Here is a 23137-nt window from a genome sequence, read left to right on the forward strand (position 1 = left end):
AAACCCAGTCGCGAACCATTTCAACTCCCCCTCCCATTCCTCAGACGACATGTCCATCCTGGGCCTCCTGCAGTGCCACAACGATGCCACCCGAAGGTTGCAGGAACAGCAACTCATATTCCGCTTGGGAGCCCTGCAGCCCAATGGTATCAATGTGGATTTCACAAGCTTCAAAATCTCCCCTCCCCCTACCGCATCCCAAAACCAGCCCAGCTCGTCCCGCCTCCCTAACCTGTTCTTCCTCCCACCTATCCCCTCCTCCCACCTCAAGCCGCACCTCCATCTCCTACCTACTAACCTCATCCCGCCCCCTTGACCTGTCTGTCCTCCCTGGACTGACCTATCCCCTCCCTAACTCCCCACCTACACTCACTTTTACTGGCTCCATCCCCACCTCTTTGACCTGTGTGTTTCCTCTCCACCTATCCTCTCCTCTATCCATCTTCTATCCGCCTCCCCCTCTCTCCCTATTTATTTCAGAACCCCCTTCCCCTCCCCCTTTTCTGATGAAGGGTCTAGGCCCGAAACGTCAGCCTTTCTGCTCCTATGATGCTGCTTGGCCTGCTGTGTTCATCCAGCTCTACACCTTGTTGTCTTGGATTCTCCAGCATCTGCAGTTCCTACTATCTCTCATGTCAATTTGTCCTGTCACCTTTTGGAACCTCTGTATATTTTGATCATTTACGTCTAGGAATTTCTGTCTTAATTTCTTCCTTTCTCGTCTTCTCTATTGACTCAACTGGTTTTTTTGGGTTACAGAACAGTTACAACACAAAAAGAGGCCATTTGACTCTGTATCTGTGCTAGCTTTCTGGAACAGCAATTCACCTAGTTCCCTCCCACACCCTTACCCCGTAATCTTGAAAATTTATCCTCCTGTTACTTGAAATCTCTGTTTCTCTTTGCTGCTATCTTTGATTGTGGTCAACATGAGGAGTGACCTTTATCAGGAAGATGAGTAAGTCCATTAAGTAGTGAGCTATCATCAACATTTGGGAAGCCACCAGCTGGCAGAGACCTGGGTTCCCATGGCAAAGTAAACAAAACTCATTCTGCTTCTGGCAGCAGATCAACATAGTAGTGATGGGGCATTTAGACACGTAACAAAGCTTCTGCATTCTCTAACCCCTAACCTGAGAAATCTGAGAAGTTGGGTTTTCAAATTTCTACCTGAGAGTACAGTTGACCTTGCTGATTGCCTGTTATAGAAACTTCCCACTTTTCATCCCCATGATATTACAGGGCTGGGGTGATGGGAACGGGCTGGTGGGCATGGGGTTGGGGGTGGGGTTGGGGAGGGGTGGCGGTAAATGTATGAAGCAACTTTTAAGCTCGGGCACAAGGTGAACTCTCAACGTTTCATCCCAGCAGTGAAAAGGAGTTGTGTTGATGTAGTTTAGGCAGCCTTGCGACAGACAGTTCCCATCTCTGAGCCAGCAGCTAATGCCAACACAGGACTAGCTGGGTGAGGAAGGAGCATTCATTATCCAGCCAAACATGCTGACAGTAGCCTACTATCCTGGCTACACTTTGCAACTTTTGCTGCAAAGGGGAGAACACACAACAATGAAACAGGCAGGCTCACTGAGCAATTATAAGGCAGAGGTAGGTAGAATTTTGATTAACAAGGGAGTTGATGGTTATCAGAGGATAGGCAGGAATGTGATGATGAGGGCACAAGTGATCAGCCGTGAACTTCTTGAATGACAAAGCAAGCCTGAGGGGCTGAAGTGCCTGTTCTTGCTCCTAATTTTTGTGTTTCATGTAAACAAAGAGAGGCATAATCTTGAGGAACATTTCTCATTTTATGCACATTACCAGCCACCACAATGAACCTTTTTTTGATCCACTTGGATGTGGGTGTCACTGTCTGGGCCCAGCGTTTATTGCCCTAGTTACCCCTTGAGAAGGTGGGGGTGAGCTGCCTTATTGAACTGCTGCAGTCCGTGTGCTGTAGGTAGACCCACGATGCCCTTAGGGAGGGAATTCCAGGATTTTGATCCAGTGACAGTGAAGGAATGGTGATATATTTCTAAGTCAGGGTGGTGAGTGGCTTGGAGGGTAATTTGCAGGGGGTGGTGTTCCCATATATCTGCTGGTTTTGTCCTTCGAGACGGAGGTGGTTGTGGGTTTGGAACATGCTGTCTAAGGATAACTGATGAATTCAACAACTTTAGATTGTAAGCATCCCTCCCATTTTTTCAGACAGGGGGACTGATGATGATTCTGCTTTAACTATTTATGTCTTCTGGACCTACCCTTTGTTTCTTTATCTATCCCATTATCATCTCCTTTCCAGTTTTACTGAAAGAAAAAACATATTTTGCCAAAGATTTTCATCTTGTACTCATCAGGACATTTACAAGAAATACAAATGTAAAAGGGAACAATATTTTATGCTGAATGAGAAGAGTGTGTTGATTGTTGATATGTGGACTCTGATTGGTAGAGGTGATCTAACTCATGATGATTTGTGTACTGGTAGCTACATACATTTACGCACAAGGCATTGTCATCTGAAAGAACATGTCCACACATTGTGCCTGTCCCAACTTAAGTAAACAGACAACAATCATTCTCTGAGATAACAAGGTGTAGAGCTGGATGAACACAGCAGGCCAAGCAGCATCAGAGGAGCAGGAAGGCTGACGTTTCAGGCTAAAGCTGGGTGTTCTGGTCTCCGACTGGAGGCGTGGGTTTGAATCCCACTTCTGACATGAACAATCATTCTCGGTTTAAGTACTGAAAGCAGTGCCTTGACCAATCAGAGTCAACCTGCCTGGTTTAAATTTAAACAATGTTTGGCAGTTAACTCTAAGTCATCAGCTAAGTGGTGTATTCTCCGTGACAATGTCACTACCAATCAGAGTCAACATCTCCAAACAATCAGCACTCTCTTCTCATACAATACAAAATGTGATTTCCCTTAAAAATTTGCATTCTTGCAAATGTCCTGATAAGTACAAGAAACAAGTATCATCAAAATGTCTTTTTTCAGTAATATTCGAGATCTGTACTATCAAATGGCTATTCTTTTATGTCTTTCACCATGATCCCTTTTGGTTTTTAATGGCTCCTTCCCTTCCCTCCCCTGCCCACTTTTCCCGATTTCCAAACTCATTTATAAAATGTTCAGTCTCCACCCTTTCCCACATCTGAAAGACCATTGACCTGAAGCGGTAACTCTGTTCCTGCCTCCCCACAGATGCTCCTGAGTGGGGTTTCCAACAATTTTCGGTTCTGAATTTCAGATTTCCAACAGCCTCAGTATTTCACTTTTGCTTAATGTAAGCTAACTTCCACAGCCCTACAACTTTCTGATGTCCCTGCACTCCTCCCACTATGGTACGGACTGCATTCTCAATCTTATCCCTCCCTCATTTCCTTCCCTGCACTGGGCCCAAAGTCAGCATTTTCTAAACAATCTTAATCCCTGAAAATTAATGTGACCCTGGACGCTAGCAAAAGCAACATTCATTATATAATTATTAAAGGTCACATATTATAGATCAAGATATGATAAAATATCATAAAAATATGAAAATCTGCATTTTAAAGCACTTTGTAAACATGTTATTTTTAAGGTGAGAGATTTAAAAAAGACATGGGGGCAAACAGTGGTTTGCATGTGCAATGAACTTCCAGAGGAAGTGGTAGATGTGGATACAGTTACAACGTTTAAAAGACATTTGGATAAGTACATGGATAGGAAAGGTTTGGAGGGATATGGGCCAGGAGGTGGCAGGTGGGACTAGTTTAGTTTGGGATTATCGTCGGCATGGACTGGTTGGACCTAAGGGTCTGTTTCCATGCTGTATGACTCTATGACTCTATGTTGATTGATTGCCATACCCCTGGTGATGGCAGCTCCCCTGTCCCACAGACTATTATAAATAGCATCTCTCCCACTTCTCAACACCCTTCCCTCCACCTTCACAGCATGGAGCAGGCGGTATTTAAATGAAATCACAGATGTCAATACCAGATGTCAGGGACCGCAGTGCCATCTGGGCAGTCAGAAGGATGTGAGCTTGAGCCCGACTCCAGAGTCATGACCCCATAATCATCATAGAATGGTACAGAGAGGCTATTTGGCCCATCATTGCCAGGTTGGTACTAACTCTTCCTTTACTAAAATCCTACCGTCCCATCTTTATAGAGAGACTTCAGCACAGGAGGGCGTTCATGGTTAGGTCCGATTTTGCCTGTGCTGGAATTGGAAGCATGGTCAGGCTGAAAGCAAGACACAGGAGAGTTTGGTCATCTTACTGACTAAAAGACACAAGCCTCACAACGACTCAATGGAGAATTTAATGTACAAATGCTCTAGAGAACATATCTGAGGTTTCTCTACCCTCCACACCCCTCCCCCCCTCACCCCACCAAAACCCCCCCACCCCTGCTGTTTCAGCAGAGGTGTTAATCAGTTTAAAATAAGCTATGACCCAGCGAGAGTTTCTTCTGCCTGGGCAACTGGATCCTATGTACCAGTATCCACACAGATCGTGTGGAGTCTCAGGCATGTGACCAACACCCTTGTGAGCAAATAGATTCTGAACAAAACACAATGGAAAGCTTTGACTCACTTATAGATGGAGATTAAAATTCAAAAGGGATTGGTGAGGGAGGGCCAGTGATGCTGATCACACCTTAAGGATTTTCCAAGCATCTCGTATCTTGCCTCAGGCACTGCCCCCCTCTGTTTCTGTAAAAGGGAGCAGAGTGGCTCAAATGGGCACATCTTTCCCTGTGCTACAGTAGAACAACAAACACATCCCAACAGGATTGCAAGGAGATTCCTGAGACTACAGAGACCAGAACTGCATGTAGAGCAAGGTCACAGGGCACCTGCACATCTGCCAATGTGGTATACTGCATCCGCTGTACCCGTTGTGGCCTCCTCTACGTCGGGGAAACCAAGCGGAGGCTTGGGGACCGCTTTGCAGAACACCTACGCTCGGTTCGCAATAAACAACTGCACCTCCCAGTCACGAACCATTTCAACTCCCCCTCCCATTCCTCAGATGACACGTCCATCCTGGGCCTCCTGCAGTGCCACAACAATGCCACCCGAAGGTTGCAGGAACAGCAACTCATATTCCGCTTGGGAACCCTGCAGCCCAATGGTATCAATGTGGATTTCACAAGCTTCAACATCTCCCCTCCCCCTACCGCATCCCAAAACCAGTCCAGCTCGTCCCCGCCTCCCTAACCTGTTCTTCCTCCCACCTATCCCCTCCTCCCACCTCAAGCCGCACCCCCATCTCCTACCTGCTAACCTCATCCTGCCCCCTTGACCTGTCCGTCCTCCCTGGACTGACCTATCCCCTCCCTAACTCCCCACCTACACTCACCTTTACTGGCTCCATCCCTGCCTCTTTGACCTGTGTGTTTCCTCTCCACCTATCCTCTCCTCTATCCATCTTCTATCCGCCTCCCCCTCTCTCCCTATTTATTTCAGAACCCCCTTCCCCTCCCCCATTTCTGATAAAGGGTCTAGGCCCGAAACGTCAGCCTTTCTGCTCCTATGATGCTGCTTGGCCTGCTGTGTTCATCCAGCTCTGCACCTTGTTGTCTAGGCTAATATTTATTGCCCGTTCCTAACTGACCAGAGGACAGTTAAAAGCCAACCACATTGCTGTGGGTCTGGAATCACATGTAGGCCAGCAGATTTTCATTCCCTAAAGACATTAGTGAATCAGATGGGATTTTCCCCAACAATTGACAACGGATTCACAGTCATCATTAGACTCTCAATTTTTATTGAATTCAAATCCGACCATGTGCTGTGGCAGGATTCGAAACCAGGTCCCCAGAACATTACCTGGGTCTCTGGATTAACAGTCTAAGCAATAATGCCACTAGGCCATTGCCTCCCTGCTTAACACCAAGTCTAGAATAAATGCCAGAAGGAGAAAAAGGGCGGAACTTTGGAGGGTGGGGTATAGAAGTATAACAGTGGATGTCCATGGCAGCCTGAGTCACATCACTAAAGTTTTGTCTATGATCTCAAGCTTCCACTCATTCTGATGCTGTTGCGTCAAGTTGCTTACAGTTGGACAGGAATTATATTCCATCTCCCCAATGGTCTATATGTGCGTTCTACAGTTTCCAACCCAAGCGCCAGTTCCAGAACATGTAGGAAATTAGGAAACGAAGACGAAAGAAGAACCTACAAAAAGACACATGCACCATACAGGGATGTAAGAAGTGATGTATAGGATTCGGAAGTAGTTCAGAGAAAATTCAAATGGTTGATTCCCGGGTTATTTTATAAGGAAAGGTTGAGAAGGTTGGGCCAATATAGAATTTGAATATTGCTGGAAAAAGGCACATTTAATATTGAGCTTTTTATCTTGAACTCATTATAATTCACAAGAATACCCATTTGATAGGTAAGCTAACAGTTATACTCCATGAGAGCAGAGTACTGATTGATTGGCAAGTGGATTCTATCTGATAGCGGTGTTGCCATGGAGAATGCACTATTAATACTGATTGACAGTTAACTGCCAAGTTTGTTTAAATTTTAAATCAGGCAGGTTGAGTCTGATTGGTCTAGGCATTGGCCTGGGAAATGATGCAGCAAATGACTGTCATCTAATTTGTTGAGTTAAAACAGATTCAGTTCATGAACATGTTATTTCTGTTTGCAAAGAATAGAGCTCCGTATATTAAAATATGTAGCTTCCAGTATGTGCAAATGCAACACACTGTGGGCCTGACTGACGCACACAACTTTCAGTGCCAGTGTGATACCAAGTAGGTAGGCTGTACTTCTCAAAGACCAGCCATCCTGTCAACTGCATATTGCTCTTTGCAACAAGTAAGGTACTGACTGTATTGATATTCAGGATTATACCAAGTCAACATGAATTTATGAAAAAGAAATGATGACAGATCTACTGGAGTTCTTTGGGCTCATAACTAGTAGAATAGAGAGAAAGGCCGAGATGTGTTATATTTGGATTTTCAGAAAGCTTTTGATAAGCTTCCACATTAGTGGTCAGCCGGCAAAATCAAAGCTCATGAGATTCGGGGTAATCTACTGGCATGGACTGAGAGTTAGTTAACAGACAGGAAACAGAGCGGAAATAAATGGGTCAGTTTTGCAGTGTAAGACAATGACAAGTGGGGTAGCGCAAGGATCAGTGCATGGACTCCAGTTATTCACAATATATATTGGGTTTGGATGAGGAAGCCAGTTGTGGTATTTCCAAGTTTGCTGACGGCACCAATCTAGGTGAGGTTGTGTGTGGTGAAGAGGATATAAAGAAACTTCAGGATGATTTGGACAAGTTGAGTGAGTGGACAAATGTATGGCAGCTGCAGTATCTAACAGAGTCATAGAGATGGTGTGAAGTTGTTCATTTCGGTAGGAAATACAGAATGGTAGGGTTGATTTAAATGGTGACAGATTAGGAAATGTTGATTGTCAAGGGTACTCTGGTGTTTTTGTACACCAGACATTGAAAACAAGCATGCAGACGCAGCGAGCAGTCAGGAAGGCAAATAGCAGAATGGTCTTCATTGCAAGAAAGTTTAAGTACTGGAGCGAGGAAGCCTTAACTACAGCTGTACAGAGTCATGATGAGACTACACCAGGTGTACTGTGTGCAGTTTTGGTCTCGTTACCTAAGAAAAGACATACTTGCCATAGAGGGAGCGCAGCAAAGACTGATTCCTGAGATGACAGGTTTGTTTTATGAGCAGAGTTTGGGTCAACTGGACCTGAATTCACTGGAGTTTAGAAAAACGAGAAGGAATCTAATTGAAGCATATAAAACCATGACAGGGCTGGACAGCCTGGATGCAGGGCTAATGTCTCCCATTGCTGGGGTGTTCTAGAACAAGGGATCAGGATATCAGCATACAGGGAGGCTATTCCAGGCTGAGATTAGAAGAGATTTCTTCGCTCAGAGGGTGGTGACTCTATGGAATTCTCTGCCGCAGAGGGCTGTGGGGGTGAAGTCACTGCATATATTTAAGAATGAAATTGAAATCTAAAGGTGAAAGGTGTCAGGGATTATGTGGAGACAGTGAAAATATAATGTTGAGATAGAGTATCAGTCAAAATCACCTTGAATGCTAGAATGGGCTCAACGGGCTGAATAGTCTACTCCTGCTCCTGTTTTCTGTCTTTTTCCAACCATGCTTTGTAGTTCTCTACCTTTGACAGCAGCGGAGGCTGGATCATTGATTATATTCAAGGCTGAAATCAATGCATTTTTGAACTTAAGTAGAGACATGGGTCATGGGCTGCAGACAGGAATGTGTAGAAGAATAGTAGTGTAGTTTTGAGGGGCTGAATGGCCTAATCCTATTTATAGAGTCATACAGCTGTACAGCATAGAAACTGACCCTTCGGTCCAACTCATCCATACTGACCAGATATTCTTAATTAATTTAGTCCCATTTGCCATCATTTGGCCTATATCCATCTAAACCCTTCCTATTCATTTACCTTTACATATGCCTTTTAAATGCTGTAATTATACCAGCCTCCACCACTTCCTCTGGCAGCTCATTCCATACAGAACCAATCTCTGCATAAAAAAGTTGCCCCTTAGATCCCTTTTAAATCTTTCTCCTCTCACCTTAAACCTATGCCCTCTAGTTTTGGACTCCTGCACCCTAGGGAAAATACCTTGTTTATTTACCCTATCCATGCCCCTCACGATTTTATAAATCTCTATAAGGTCAACCCTCAGCTTTAGATTCTCCAGGGAAAATAGCCCCAAACTACTCAGCCTCTCCCTACAGCTCAAACTCTCCAACCCCGGCAACATCCTTAAAAATCTTTCCTGAATCCTCTTAAGTTTCACAACATCCTTCCTGTAGCAGGGAGACCAGAACTGAATGCAATATTCCAAAAGTGGCCTAACCAATGTTCTGTATAGCCACAACATGACCTCCCAACACCTATACTCAATGCACTGACCAATAAAGGTAATCATACCAAACACTTTCTTCACTATCCTATCTACCTGCCACACCACTTTCAAGGAACGATGAACCTGCACTCCAACATCTCTTTGTTCAGCAACACTCCCCAGAACCTTACCATTAAGTGTTAAGTCCTACCCTGATTTGCCTTTTCAAAATGCAGCCTCTCACATTTGTCTAAATTAAACTCCATTTTCCACTCCTCGGCCATTTGGCCCATCTGATCAAGGTCCTATGTTCTACTGAATAGTTAATTACATACATATTTTATTTGCATGTTTTGTTATATATATGCGCCCATCGATGCTCTGCAATCTCACACATTCACCTGATTCCCATTTGAATAGATGAAATGTAGGACTTTACAAATAAATAGCATATCATTTACCTTATCATGCTGTGGTCATATGCACCCCTGGGGTACAGCACTCAGTTCAGGCCACTATGGTTCTGGCAACAGGGGCATTGTGGAGCTGGGAGGGGACAGTTTACTCCTCCTGCTCCTAGATTATATGTTAATAATGTATTTTACTCAGTTACCATTTCAAATTATCCGCTGGTGGTTCAGGTTAGGCTCATTGATGAATACAAGCTTTTGCCAAAATGGCAACAGAATTGGCAGAAATTTCAGAATGAGTCACCTGGTGGCTACAGCATGTAACTACACTGTAACAAGTAACAAACCAAAACCGAATGAAACACATTGACACAGCAATTTATATTGGTTAGTTGTTGAGAAGAGTGTACAACTAAATTTTATAACAAAAAAAACAAAGCTTGTTAGAACATAAGAAATAGGAGAAGTATGAGGCCATTCAGCCCCTTGAGCCTGCTTCAGTGTCAGTAAGATTATGGCTGATGTGTTTGTGGTCTCAACTACACTTTCTTGCCTGTGGCCTACAACCTTTGACTCCCTCGTCAATCAAAAAACAGTTTAGCTTAGCCTTGAATAAAGGGAATGACCCAGCCACTGCTGCTGGCTGGGGAAGAGAATTCAAATACCAACAGCTGTCTTAGAAAAGAAATTCCTCTTCACCTCCATTTTAAGTGGACAACCATTATTTTGAAACTGTGGCCTCCTTGTTCTCAATGTCCCCATGAAGCAAAACATTCTCTCTGCATCCTTTCATTGGTTGAGTTATTAGTGATTACAGAACCATGTGGTAGTTGGAGTTTCAAAACTGAATGGCAGAATGAGGGAATGGATGGCCTCCTATTCCTAATTTAAGTAATTTAAACAAATTCATAAATTAAAAGATTATAATAAACAGCTTAAGAATACTGAATGTGTGAAAAATCTTGCATTTATATAGCACCTTTCACACCCTTGGGAAATCTTAATTGTTTGCCTTTGCTCTGAGACATCTTGGTTAAAGAAGGTGAGGAAGTTAAGTTTCATTTGCATATACTCTAGTTGGGCTCCACCTGGGGTATTCCCACCTGAAGACACCACTCTTTAGAAAGGACATACTGCTAATTGATACTGCAGTGCAGATATGTCAGATTGTTTTCAGGGTTTAGGGTGTTAAGTTACAAGGACAGGTTGCATAGAATAGGCTTGCATTGCCTTAAAGATAAAAGAGTCTGGGTTGATCTAGCTGAAGTATTTAACACTGAAAAATTTGATGAGATACATGGAGAGAAGCCATCTCCTCAAGGTGGGGAAGAGGCTTTTGTGGGTGAGGGAGGGTGGCCTTGAGTGTGGGGTGGTCTACGACAATGTTGCAGAACATAGATGACAGAGACAGGGTTTCCGAGGTGATGTCAGAAAGCATGTTTCATAGGGTAGATGCAAGAAGATGTTTCCACTTGTGTGGGATATCACAACAAGGGCTAGAAATGTAAGATAATCATTTAAAAAAAAGGACAGAAAGTCGAGGAGAAACTTCTTTGTTGAGTGTGGTGAGAAAGCGTAACTCGATACCAGAAGGAATAGTAAACGTGCATTTGAGAGGAAACTAGATGAGTGCTCGAGAGAGAAAGGAATAGAAATACAGATTGATAGGGTTGGATGAAATTGGGGAGAAGATTCTGGTGTAACATAAACACCTACATGATGGGCTGAATGGCCTGCTTCTGTGCTGTAAATATTTTGTATTCATGACATGGTGATCAACAACTCTGTTTTGAATGTCAGCAACTGGCTTCTTGGCACAACTGATAAAGTACTTAACATTGGATAGGGCTTGCAGCTTGGAGCTATTTCGAGCAACACAACAGCCCAACTTTGACTCTCTCTTTAGATCATTTATAGTAAATGCCACCATCTTAAATTAGTTACAAACAAAACACTCTCTGATATTTTCTATGATGCACCATTAGTGGGTAAAATAAGCAATCTTAGTACAAACAAAACCATGACTTTATAGCCAATTAAAGCAGATAAAATTGCATCAATCTATATTGTATAAATATAAAAGCTTTAGAAGATTCACATTTCAGATGTTACAGCTCTAAAACTGCTAACAAATGGAGGGAAATTACTGAAAGATCAGCCCTTTTTTTCAGAAGTTGTCATCGTTGGACTCTTGCAAATGTAATACTTTATTTCCAATGTACAACCATGAATATACAAACTTGTAGACCTCTACTTTGATATGGTTAAATATAACTACTTCTCAAGTAATTGGGAATTAAATGGACAGGTCGTTTTAGTCAACATCACACCACTGTAACACTGACTCTGATTGTTTAGAAACTGTTAGCTCTCAAACTCTGCCCAATTCGGACACATAAGCTCCTCATCCTGAAATATTCACTCTTGAGATGCTTGATGTTGCCTTGTATTTCCAGATGTTCTTTCACACTTTTAGCACCATAGAATTTTGCTTTTTGTGCACCATGGCTATCTTGCTTCACACAAAAACGCTCCTTTCATTGTGGATGATGATTGACCAGGAATGATGAGTTACCTACAGTTAATACATTGTGTATTTCCTGGTACAATATTCCTGCCTTTGTAAAACAGCAAATCTTCAGACTCACTATATGCTAAGCTGAAAATTATAATTTCTAACGATGTGCAAAGATTGTTCACCAAAGTATTGTGACATCTGTGCAGTGGTTGGATGTATGCAATTCCTATTATATATTTAGCATCACTCATAACTCCTTTTTTCACCTCCACTACATCAACTCTACCGCTGTCTCAGCTTATCTGCTGCTGAAATCCTCATTCATTCCTTGGTCACCTCCACACTTGACTGTTCCAACACTGTCCTGGTTGGGCTCACACATAACAGTTCTGTAAACTTGAGGGTCATCTAAAATTCTGCTACCCTTGTTCTTAATTGCACCAAGTCTTGTTCACCCATCATCACTGAGCTTGCTGATCTACAGCGGCTCCCAGTTAAGGACTGTCTTAAATGTAAAACTCTTAATTTGGTTTTCAAATCACCATGGGGTGTTGCATCACTCCCTAGCACTGCCATCTGCAACCCCACCACCCTCTGAGATATTTGTAGTCTTATAATTCTGGCTTCTTGAACATCTCCTGTTTTAATCTCCCCAGCATCGGTGGCCGTGTGCTGCCTGAGCCCTAAGGTCCAGAATTCTCTCTCGAAACCTCTCCAATTCTCACTCCTCCTTTTACACACTCCTTACAATATAGCACTTTGGCCAAGCTTTTGACAATTTGTCCTAATATTGACTTATGTGTCTCACTATCAGATACTGTTTGATAATCATTACTGCGAGGAGTATGAGTTTATTTCACTGACGGTGCCATGTTTTGGAAACTACTGAATTCCACTTCAACGTAATTTAGGAAGCTGCTTCAGTGATGGCTTCAAGTAGGAAGTTACAATTTTTAACCATCCAGTTTAAAAAACCTCAAATCTCCCTATTTGTTTGTTTCTCTTAAACCTTTACCTTCCTGTTACTATGAAAGGTAATGGATGTTAGTCTTTTTCGCTGTGAAGGGGTTTAATAAGTAACTAAGGTCAATCTTTTTGAATGATGGTTTAAGCCAGCACATGCCAGAAGTGTTAATGTAAGTTTGTTTATATTGTGGGGTTTTACGACAGGAGAAGAAAAAACATTAAGCCATTAACCTAGCAAAAGCAAGGATGAGCATGTTTTTTTTTAAGAAAACTTGTTAAAAACGTCTAAATTCAGCTTGCTGGAGACCTGACAGAATGGAAGGTCTATTGGTATTATTGCTAGACTGTTATGCCTGAGACCCAGGTAACTCTCTGTGGACCTGGGTTCAAATCCTGCCATGGCAGATGGCTAAATTAAATTAAAAGGAAAAATGGAATTAAGAGTCTAATGATGAATCCATTGGTGATTGTTGGGAAAAACCCATCTGGTTCACTAATCCCTTTTAGGGGAAGGAAATCTGGTCTTACCTGGTCTGGCATACATGTGTCTTCAGATCCATAGCAACATGATTGACTCTTCACTAGGATTAGGATGGGCAATAAAAGCTGGCCGAGCCAGTAATGTCCATATCCTACCAATAAAAAGGAAGTTCTCTTCTTCACCCATTTTCTTAATTTTTGCCCCTATCTGCACCTCGCCACCACCTCCTCGTACTTACCCCCAGGTTCTTACCCTCACTCACTTTTGATCTGTGACAGAAGGATGATATACTAAAGACAGAGCAGCAACATTATCAGTTATTTGAGATATTCAGCCCAGATACGTGCAGGTGAGAATGCCTGCAGTCATTTCAGTCATATCCAGGGATATGATTCTAGGGAGAGATTCAAATCTCACCCATGTCACCATCGGGGAGGGATAACTTTCTGCTCCCATCCTCACCTGTACAAAGCTTACCTCCCACTACTCAACCATATTTTAATGACGGATGGGAAATTTCAGCAGAGGGATGGCACAGTGGTAAAAAATGTGTCATTTGCAATTACTGAGGCAAGTTTAATTTTGGGGTGTGTAACCAGCCATCTGCAGATGGTGAGTTTGCTGTTGCTGGGGTTGGTACTATGGAGGTTCAGGCCACTCTTCGGTTGTGAAAATGGCACTTGAAGCCAGGTTATCAGTTGAAATTGGCTCCTGATCTTGTTAGTCTCTCAAAAATAAAGTTTAAAATTATTTTCTAACCTCTAATTTCCTTTTGGAGTGTGTGGGTCGTTTGTTTAGGTGCTTTAAATCTTTAAATCCTTTAAATCTTTTTACGTGGGATCTTAAAGTGGCTGACTGGTGGGACACGTGTGTGGGATCATTTAGGTTTTGTTAATGGCTTAGAGGGAACAATGCTTTGACTGTTCTCTTTTTCAATAGCCTTCATGTTCAAGGAGTGTTGGTCCACATTGCCAATATAAATAAGCAGTGTGTCACACTGTCCATTCACCTTTACCTCAAAATTGCAAAATCCTACAGTATGCAATTTGTCCCTTGAAAGTAAATGCTTACTGGACTCCTGTCTCAGCACTGACTAAAGATGGCACTGACCAGAGTGCCAGTGCAGGTGGGTATCAGATGATTACTTCAATCTGGTATTGTGCTCACTTACAGGATTTGAAAATAGCCTCACTGACAAGGTTCACAAATGAAGACTAGTTCATTGCTGTTCTGTACTGGAAAACAACAGTGGAACTGTGCACGAGCAAACAGGTACAGTTTCATAAACAAGACAGATGGCTGGAAAACAAGTTAATAGGAGAAATGAGAAGGGTAAAATGGGCAGCTGTTTGTCCATGCATAATGAGGGAGCCTGTATATGTCAGCCATTATTATCACGATACAAAATACAACTTATATTCTTTGTAAAATATATTGCACTTCTTCAAAGATGATGCATTGGGGAGTGATCCAATCGCGATGACTGAAGAAAGTAGAAGTCACACGACACCAGGTTACAGTTCAGCAGGTTTATTTGAAAGCACAAGCTTTCATAGCACAGCTCCTTCATCAGGTGAAGGGGCTGTGCACCAGAAGTTTGTGTTTTCAAATAAATGTATTGGACTGTAACCTGATGTTGTGTGACTTCTGACTTTGTTCACCCCAGTCCAACACCGGTGCCTCCACATGATGATTGAAGAGTTAGGTCTGGTAGATAATGAGGGAACTGCTTTCTCTGGAGGTAGAGTTAGAGGGAGGACTATCCCAAAAGCATTCCTTTAGGGGATTGGAAATGTGAAACCATTTCTCCTTAACCTGGGGGTAAACTGAAATTTTTCAAAACAGATCTGTAGATTAATAAAAACCGAAAGAACTGCGGATGCTGTAAATTTGGAACAAAAACAAAAGTTGCTGGAAAAGCTCAGTAGAGTACTCTGATTTTCTCTTGACAGATGCTGCCAGACCTGCTGGGCTTTTCCAGCAACTTCTGTATCTGTAGATTAATGTATAGTGAGGGTACCAAGCATACAGAAGCAGGACAGGCTGGTGGAGTTGAGATGTAATTGAACAGACCATTGAAGGTACTCAAGGAGTTCAATAATCTACTCATTTTCCTACATTACATAATTCATGGGGGTAACATATTGCAATGATTTTCATTAAACAAAGTTTTTTTTATTCATTCAAGTAGCTGCCTGAAGTAACTTGCTTGGCCATTTCAAAGGGCAGTTAAGAGTCAATCACATTGCTGTGGGTCTGGAGTCACATGTAGGCCAGACCAGGTGAGGATGGCAGTTTCCTTCCCTAAAGGACATTAGTGAGCCAGATGGGTTCCTGCTACAATCTGGTATTTCATGGATCTTATTCCTTATTTACTCAATCATGTATAGTAATTTAAACTCCCCAACTGTCAAGGTGGGAGTGGAACTCACTATTCAGTCCTTCGGGTTACTAAACTGATAACTGTAAAAACTAAAACAGAAACTGCTGGAAAATTTCAGCAGGTCTGGCAACATCTTCGGAGGGAGACCAGAGCTCTGACGAAGGGTCACTGAACTGGAAACGTTAACTGTTTCTCTCTGCACAGATGCTGCCAGACGTGCTAATTTTTGCCAGCAGTTTCTGTTTTAACTTTTATAGTTATTGGTTTAGTAATCCAGAGGTCTGAACAAATGATCCCAATAGTGATTTCCTTAGCATTTGGGGAATTTAAATTTCTCCAGCAATTTCTGTTTCTATTTCCGATCTGCATTTTCTTTTTGTTTTATATAAACATAAGAACCAGGCTACCCTGCTCGTTAATAAGCGTTAATCAAACTGCTGAAGGTTTTGAGTTTACTGCTATTTCCCACATGGCTGCATGATTAAATCTGGCTCAACGGGCAGCCAGTGCTGACTGTCAGTGCAGATGTATACTTACACGCAGTATTCCAGGACTTTCATCTGTGCTCCACGATAAAACTCATGGTAGTTCCGTCAAAGGACGGCGGTGCTATGATTCTTGGCCCAGGCTGAGAGGTGATGCTGATGACTGGTTTGCCGTCTGGGAAGCCCTTGGTAGCTCTGGTTATATGCTGAGAGGTCAGAGACTGTGTGGGATTCAGGGACCTGCCAGTTGGGAAGTAATAGGGGCTCTCCGCGTATTGGGCTTCCCCGGGCTGGCTGATCGCACTGGGGGGCTTCACAGTGTCATTGCACTCGCTGTCGGCCCGGGGCAGCTGGCCCTGTACAGGGGGCAGCACGGCTGGCGTGGGCAGAAACCCAGGGTACAGCATGTAGGTGGTGCCATAGGCGCCAGGGTTGATTGCAATGGGCGAGATGGGCACGGACACTGGTGCCATGGTCTGTTGAGTCATGGGTACATCGACATACTGCCCGGTCTCTGGGTCATAGAGCCGCTTGCGAGCCGGCTGTACCGGCGTGTCCACCAGGTAGTACTGGCCGGTGGCGGGGTCCAGTAACATCTTGCGCTGTGTGTGCGGGGCCGGGAAACACGGTACCGGAGGGCTCTCCACCAACTTGGCCTGGCTGATCGGCTCTGGGGGCTGCACCCCGGCAGGATTGATGCTGAGTCTCTGGGACGGAGGCTGGTGGTAAATGGTGGCGGGCGACGGTTCCCGTTGCTGTATGGGGCTCGGGCTGTGTAGGCGGCCGGGGGTCACGGAATAGGCGGCGGGAGGCGCTGGGGCAGGGGGCTGCTTGATCGGGATGGTCAGGTAGTTCTCAAACTCCGCCGGCGGGGCTTGTGGCTGAGCCGGGGCGCCGCTCCTGCCGTCCGCCGCACTTTGCGCCGGTTTCTCGGTCTCCTCCAGCGACGGGCGGCGGGGAGCCCGTACCGAGCGCACTTCAGGCTGTACCGGCGGGGATCTGACAGCGGCCACCGGTTTGAACTCTCTCCTGGCGGCGGCGGCTTGGCTCACCGGGGCCACGGTGAAGAGCTGCGGGACCGTGCACTTGTTGGCGGCTCCGGGGGCCTTGGGGACACCAGCGGCAGCGGACGGTTCGGCTTTGCGAGTGGGATCGGGAGCCCGAGCGGCCGCCGGTGCCTCCCGGTCGGAGCTCGATGCCTCTTCGCTGGCGATTAAGGACAAGACGTGACTCCCGGCCAGAGCCCCGGTACCGGGAGCCGCATCGGTCTTGCGCTTCCACTCATTCCGGTCGAAGACGTACAGCTGCTCCATACTCTTCACGGCCGCCGTCAACTTCTCCAGCGCCAGACGCTTACTCGCTTCGGCCGGGCAGCCGGTACCGAGCGCCTTGTCCGGTCCCGGGGCCGCCCCTCCAGTGGCGGGAGGGCTCGCCGCCGCTCTCCCGGGGCCGGTGATGGGGAGACGGGTTCTGGGCATCGAGCTGGAGCCGGTGATCATTGCGGTGTCCGGGGGCTCGGGGCTTGCCGCTTGTGGGACCGGGCTGTCGGTCACTGCGTTCTCCGGGCTCCCGCCTCCGCCACTGGGCCGGTCGTGGGACTTCCAGTTGCCGGGGAGCCGCCCTTTACTCACCGCCTGGCACTTGATGACAATGGGCAGAGAGGGGCTGGTGTGGTTAGCAGGGGCCGGTGCGCTCTCTTCCCGGGGCACCGTGCCACCATGCACCGTAACGATGTGATAGGAGCTCTTGAGAAGTTTGCGCACGTCACGGACCCGGTGGAGCGGAGCCTGGATCCTCTGGATGTTGTCGCGGATGTCCCTGACGGTGAAATGCTGAGCCCTGGCCCTGCCCCCAACCCCGTGCCCAGCGTCTGCCAACAGCACCTGGCACCGAGCCTCAGGACCCGCCTCCGGTCCCGGGCTGTAGCGGCTCCTCACTTTGATTCGGATTTCTGGCGAGCGGACGGCGACGCTCTTATCTTCCGCTGCCTCTTTAGGGGGCAGACGGCCCTGGGGGTGTTGGGGGGCGGCTTTCCTGGGTCCGGTGCCAGTCGGTGCCCTCTGGATCCCGGGCACGAAGAGGTGGGACATTTTGGTGGCTTTGCCCTGGGCTTGCGTTCCAATTTCTGCTCGGATGCTCTGCCCCGCTTTGGCGGAATGATCGGCTCCGTCTGCCCAGGCCCGGAAAGCACTGCGCTGGCTGGCGAACGGGTTCCCTCGGGCTGAATGGCCTGGCTCCGGTGCTCGGGGTGCCTCAGGTGGAGGGCTCCAGCGCCCCGGGGAAGAGGTGTCGCTGATCTCCCCCCGCTCCATACGGAGCTCCTGCTCGAACTGCATTCGCTTCCAGATGATGTTCTGCAGCAAGCTAGACGCCAGCTTCGACTTGCGCTGCGGCCTCGCCATCTCTGCGCCGCTCCTGCGCCGTTCCTGGCCGCCTCCCCCGGCCGCCGACTCTTCGCTCGGGCTATCGGCGCCCGAATTTCCCCGGAGCTGACGCTGCCGCTCCTCTGGGTCGTAGCTGAGCTTCACGGTCTCCGTTAACGTGATGACCCTGGAGCCGAGTTGCGCCGCTTCTCCGCTCCGCCCTTGGCTGGCCGAGCACTGCGCCGAGTTTTCCTGCGTGGCGCTGGCGGGTTGCGGCCCCTCTCCCTCCGGGGATCGTTCCCCTGGACCTCCCTCTAGCCCATTGCGGCTCACGGTGTCTTGACCCGGGGCACTAACGCTCCGGTTTGCTGACTCGGCAGGAAATTCGCTGCGATCCGTCAATCCCATTGATTTGCGACAATGTGCATCGACATACTGTGCCCAGCGGCTACACCCGATACTTCCCTCTGACAACGATGACAAATCGGTTGATCTATTACCGGCGCAGTAAGTGTCCAGATACTCATCGCCCCCACACGCGAGGCTACGGAAACTCCGGGCGGTTAAGCTGCGAACTTCCTTATCCGCCTCGTCCAGTTCGCTCACTGCGCTGGAACTACAGCGGCTGCGCTCCGCCGCTCCCGCTCTCTCCGCCGGTACCCCCGCTCTCCGTGCGCCGCCATCCCCTCGCCAGCCTCCATCGGCGCAAGCTTGCCGCTCCTCGCCCACCGCCCGCGAACTGGCCCGGATCGACAAGTGGATGGGCCCGCCGGAGATGGCAGTGCGCCCCTGCCCCGCGGCATCTCCGGCTCTCGCCGATTCCTGGCCCGGCGCTTCCTCCGGCGGCGCTTCTTCGGCGTAACTTGGAGCCTGAGGGGTCACGGAGCCTTCCTCCGAGGCGTCGCTCTCCGGGGAACTACTGCCCACCAAGGAATACACGGCGCTGCTCTCCTCCAGCGCACAGGAAGATCCCAGCGCAAATTCACAGCCGTCATGGTCCAGCTCATACAGCTGGATCTGGTGGGTGCTAATAAAATGCAGCTCGTCGCCACCTCCCGCCGCCAATTCCGACCACACTTCGGCGTAGTCACCCTCCCCTCCGCCCGGCTTTCCGTCCAGCCTCTCTCCGCCGACCTTACGCTCCAGTTGCGAACCAGAGGAAAGGCGTAACGCAGCCGCCTGTCCGGCGGACCCCACTTTGTCGCTGTCGCTGAAACTTTCGTAAATTTCCGAACCCACGGCGGTCTCATAGCCGGAAAAGTCGGCGGGGGACTCTCCCGCCCGAGTTTCCGCCCCGCCGGCGTTAATCCGGCGAGAATCTCCCTCTCTCCTCATCGGCGCTCGCTCCCTGTCCGCCCCGGGAGTTTCCGAGCGCTCCGCCGGGTCTCCGCCGCTCAGTGTACGGCGACTCGGGCTGCTCATTCGTCCTAGCGCCGCCGTTCTGTGCCCGGTGCCATGGGCAGGGAGAGTCCGGTTGGCAGCAGTTCCCCGGGACCCGGCCACCGACAAGTGTAAGCAGAGCATTGGCGACGGTCCGCTTCCGCCACCCACTCTTCCCCACCGCCGTCCACACGGCGTCACGTCAACAGCCACAGGTTCAAATCCCGGCCGTTCCTGAGCCGCCAGCGAAGCGAGAGCATTCCCTGCACGGAATAAAGAAACCCTCTCAAAATCCACACCTCTACCTGCAACACATTCCCTCAGAGAGCAACATTTACACCTTCAAATCACAGTCTAACACATTAACCCACCCCTTTCAGGCCGCTGTGCTTTATATCTAAACATCTGCATTCTTCTGCGGGTTGGGGGGGGGGGGTAACAAAAGTACAACTTTGTGGGACTTTGAAAGGAAGACCCGGATTTGCATTGATATAGCGCCTATAGTTATGAAGAGTGGACTGGACAGAGTGGAGTTTTCTTCAGAGCAGAGGAAGTGGGTGGGGGGGGGCACCTGATTGAAATGCATACAGTGATGAGAGGGGCAAAGAAAACCTTTTCCATTAGTGGAGGGATCAATAACGCGGGGAGGGGGGCATAAGATTGAAGGGAAGGGGCAAGAGGTTCGGAGGGTGTTTGAGGAACAGCCTTTTTCACCCAGAGGGTGGTGGGAATCTGGAACTCACGGCCTGTAAGGTTGGGAGAGAGAGAAAACCCTCATCACAATGAAGAAGTATTTAGATGTGCAGTTGTGATGCCAAGCCATACCAGGCCATGGGCCAGGTGCTGGGAAAAGGGATTACATAGTCGAAACGTCAGCCTTCCCGCTCCTCTGATGCAGCTTGGCCTGCTGTGTTCATCCAGCTCTACATCTTGTTATCGCTACAATATTTAGGTGATAGTTTTTGACTGGCACAGACTCAGTGGGCCGAAGGGCCTGTTTCTGTGCTGTAGATCTCTTTGACTCTATGGATATTCCAATGCTGCCAGTGAATTGGACCCTCCCCCGGTTATAATAGCGAAACTGGTGGGACTAAATGGACTCTTTCCAAAGGGACGGCAGCATCTGCGGAGACAAAAGAAGAGTTATCTTTGGAGTCCGGTGACACTTAGTAACAACTGGACTCAAAACATTAACTCTTGTTTTCCTTTGACAACATCTACTGCCAGACCTGCTGAGTTTCTCCAGCACTTTCTGCTTTTGTTTCAGATCTCCAGTTTAAAAAACCCGAAAGAACTGCGGATGCTGTATAAATCAGAAACAGAAGCAGAAATTGCTGGGCTCAGAACTCAGGAAGGTTCACCGGACCCGAAACGTTAACTCTGATTTCTCTTCACTGATGCTGCCAGAGCTGCTGAGCTTTTCCAGCAATTTCTGTTTTTTCTTTTGTTTGCGATCTCCAGTTCTTTGGGTCCTTCCAAAAGCACAGCACTGACATGACGGGCCGAACGGTCTCACTATACACCTCGCCCCCCCCCCCCCCACCTCCACCCTTCCCAACGTCTGAATGTTTAAAAATCCCTGCACACCTTTCTGACAAATTTGCAGTTCCCACATCCGCTGTTGGAGTTAACGCACACGAGGAATTTCCGACTGTCCCATTCTGATTGTATTTTTGGGGAAAAAAGACCATTTCTTGTGCCCGGGGATTTTCAAACAAAGCGCCCCATGAAAAGAAATCTCGGCGTAAAAATGTACACACCATCTAATCCTCCCTCTCCCTTTCAATCTCTTTTTGTGAAACAAAACGCGAAACTTTGCGCAAAAGACCAGAGTTTAGTATTCGGAGGGGAAAGCAACTGCAGGTATTCAGGAGGTAATAACCGTGCCCATTCTAAAACGTTTAGCGCTGGGATCTGCAGACAATAATTTACTGCCTGTATCAATACGAACACTCCCGAGTGCTCCATCTACTCCAGACTATCACTGGTGCAAGTTTAAAGTATTGACTTGCAACAGACCAAGAGACGTACGAATGCAGTAACAATCACACGATCGTTGCTAAAGGTAACCCAACCCAGGACTTGGCGAATTTCCTGAATGTAGGCTGCATATATAGTTGTGACAGCGGATTATTTAAACCTTTAGATCGACAGCAGTAAATACTGGAGAGGTAGAGAATCAGATCAAATTAAGACTAGTCAGAGGGCCATAATATAGAGAGAGAACTCACAATGCTGCTGACAGCGCCTAAATTTCCGAAGGTTGAGCGGCTAGAGAAGGACGGAGGATGAACCGGACCCCGCTGCATCTGGAGTTTCGCCTGGTCTTTGTTAGAAGCTCCTCATTGAAGACGATCACAGTCTGAACTATCAACTATTCATAGACTATGCGTCAGTTATACCGATTGAATAAAGACCTATTTTAAAACTAACCCATTACATTCGCTCATTGTCTGAATAAAAAAGGGTGGGACTGAGGTGACAGGAAACGGAAACTCTGGATGGAGTAGGATTTGCTCTAGATGCTGGGAGCTGTGAACTAAACTCAGACTGACTGTGGGAAGGGGAACTTGCAAATATTAATCTCAGGACGTCCCGAAGTAGCTGCCTCATTTTTACTTCAGGGCAGTCGCTGTTATCAACACAGGAAACTTCAGGATCTAGCTTGCGTGCAGTAAATATGATGCAAACCACGACAATGTTTTCAAGATGTGGGTTGAGGATTAAATGTTGACCAGGAAACTATGAAACAACTTTGTTGGTCGCAGGAGTTCCGAAAGCTCCCCCATGCTTTATCGGAAAGAGTGAGGTTTCCATAGCTCTCCCCCAGCACTAGACAAAAATAACCCGAAAGAACTCCGCACTCCGGAAATCAGACAATTCTTGAAAGGTCACTGGACCCAAAACGTGAACTGATTTCTCTCCACGGATGCTGCACGACATGCAGAGTTCTACAGTAATTACAGTTTGTGTCCCTCAGTATTGATCCTCTGACAGTGCGGCACTCCCTCAGCACTGACCCTCCGACAGTGCGGCGCTCCCTCAGTACTGACCCTCCGATAGTGCGGCACTCCCTCAGCACTGACCCTCCGACAGTGCGGCGCTCCCTCAGCACTGACCCTCCGACAGTGCGGCTCTCCCTCAGTACTGACCCTCTGACAGTGCAGCGCTCCCTCAGCACTGACCCTCCGACAGTGCGGCACTCCTTCAGCACTGACCCTCTGACAGTGCGGCGCTCCCTCAGCACTGACCCTCTGACAGTGCGGCGCTCCCTCAGC

The 23137-nt window shown here is 47.2% G+C and overlaps 1 protein-coding gene across 2 annotated transcripts in view; it reads right to left on the reverse strand.

Moving 5' to 3' along the window:
* Positions 1-20003, reverse strand: part of LOC125483839 (uncharacterized protein C4orf54-like) — a 21910-nt gene extending 1907 nt beyond the window's left edge. The window contains exons 1-2 of one of the 2 annotated variants that reach the window (XM_048600543.1): positions 16169-20003; positions 13295-13399 (exon numbers count right to left, since the gene is read on the reverse strand). In XM_048600543.1, coding sequence (XP_048456500.1) covers positions 16188-20003 — 3816 coding nt within the window. In that variant the 3' untranslated portion in view covers positions 13295-13399; positions 16169-16187. Of the gene's footprint in view, positions 1-13294; positions 13400-16168 lie in introns of those variants that run through there. The other variant, XM_048600544.1, reaches the window with a different exon arrangement.
* Positions 20004-23137: the final 3134 nt, after the last annotated feature.

This window comes from Rhincodon typus, chromosome 1 (assembly GCF_021869965.1).
Source record: "Rhincodon typus isolate 14 chromosome 1, sRhiTyp1.1, whole genome shotgun sequence".
In the NCBI taxonomy this organism is placed as follows: domain Eukaryota; kingdom Metazoa; phylum Chordata; class Chondrichthyes; order Orectolobiformes; family Rhincodontidae; genus Rhincodon; species Rhincodon typus.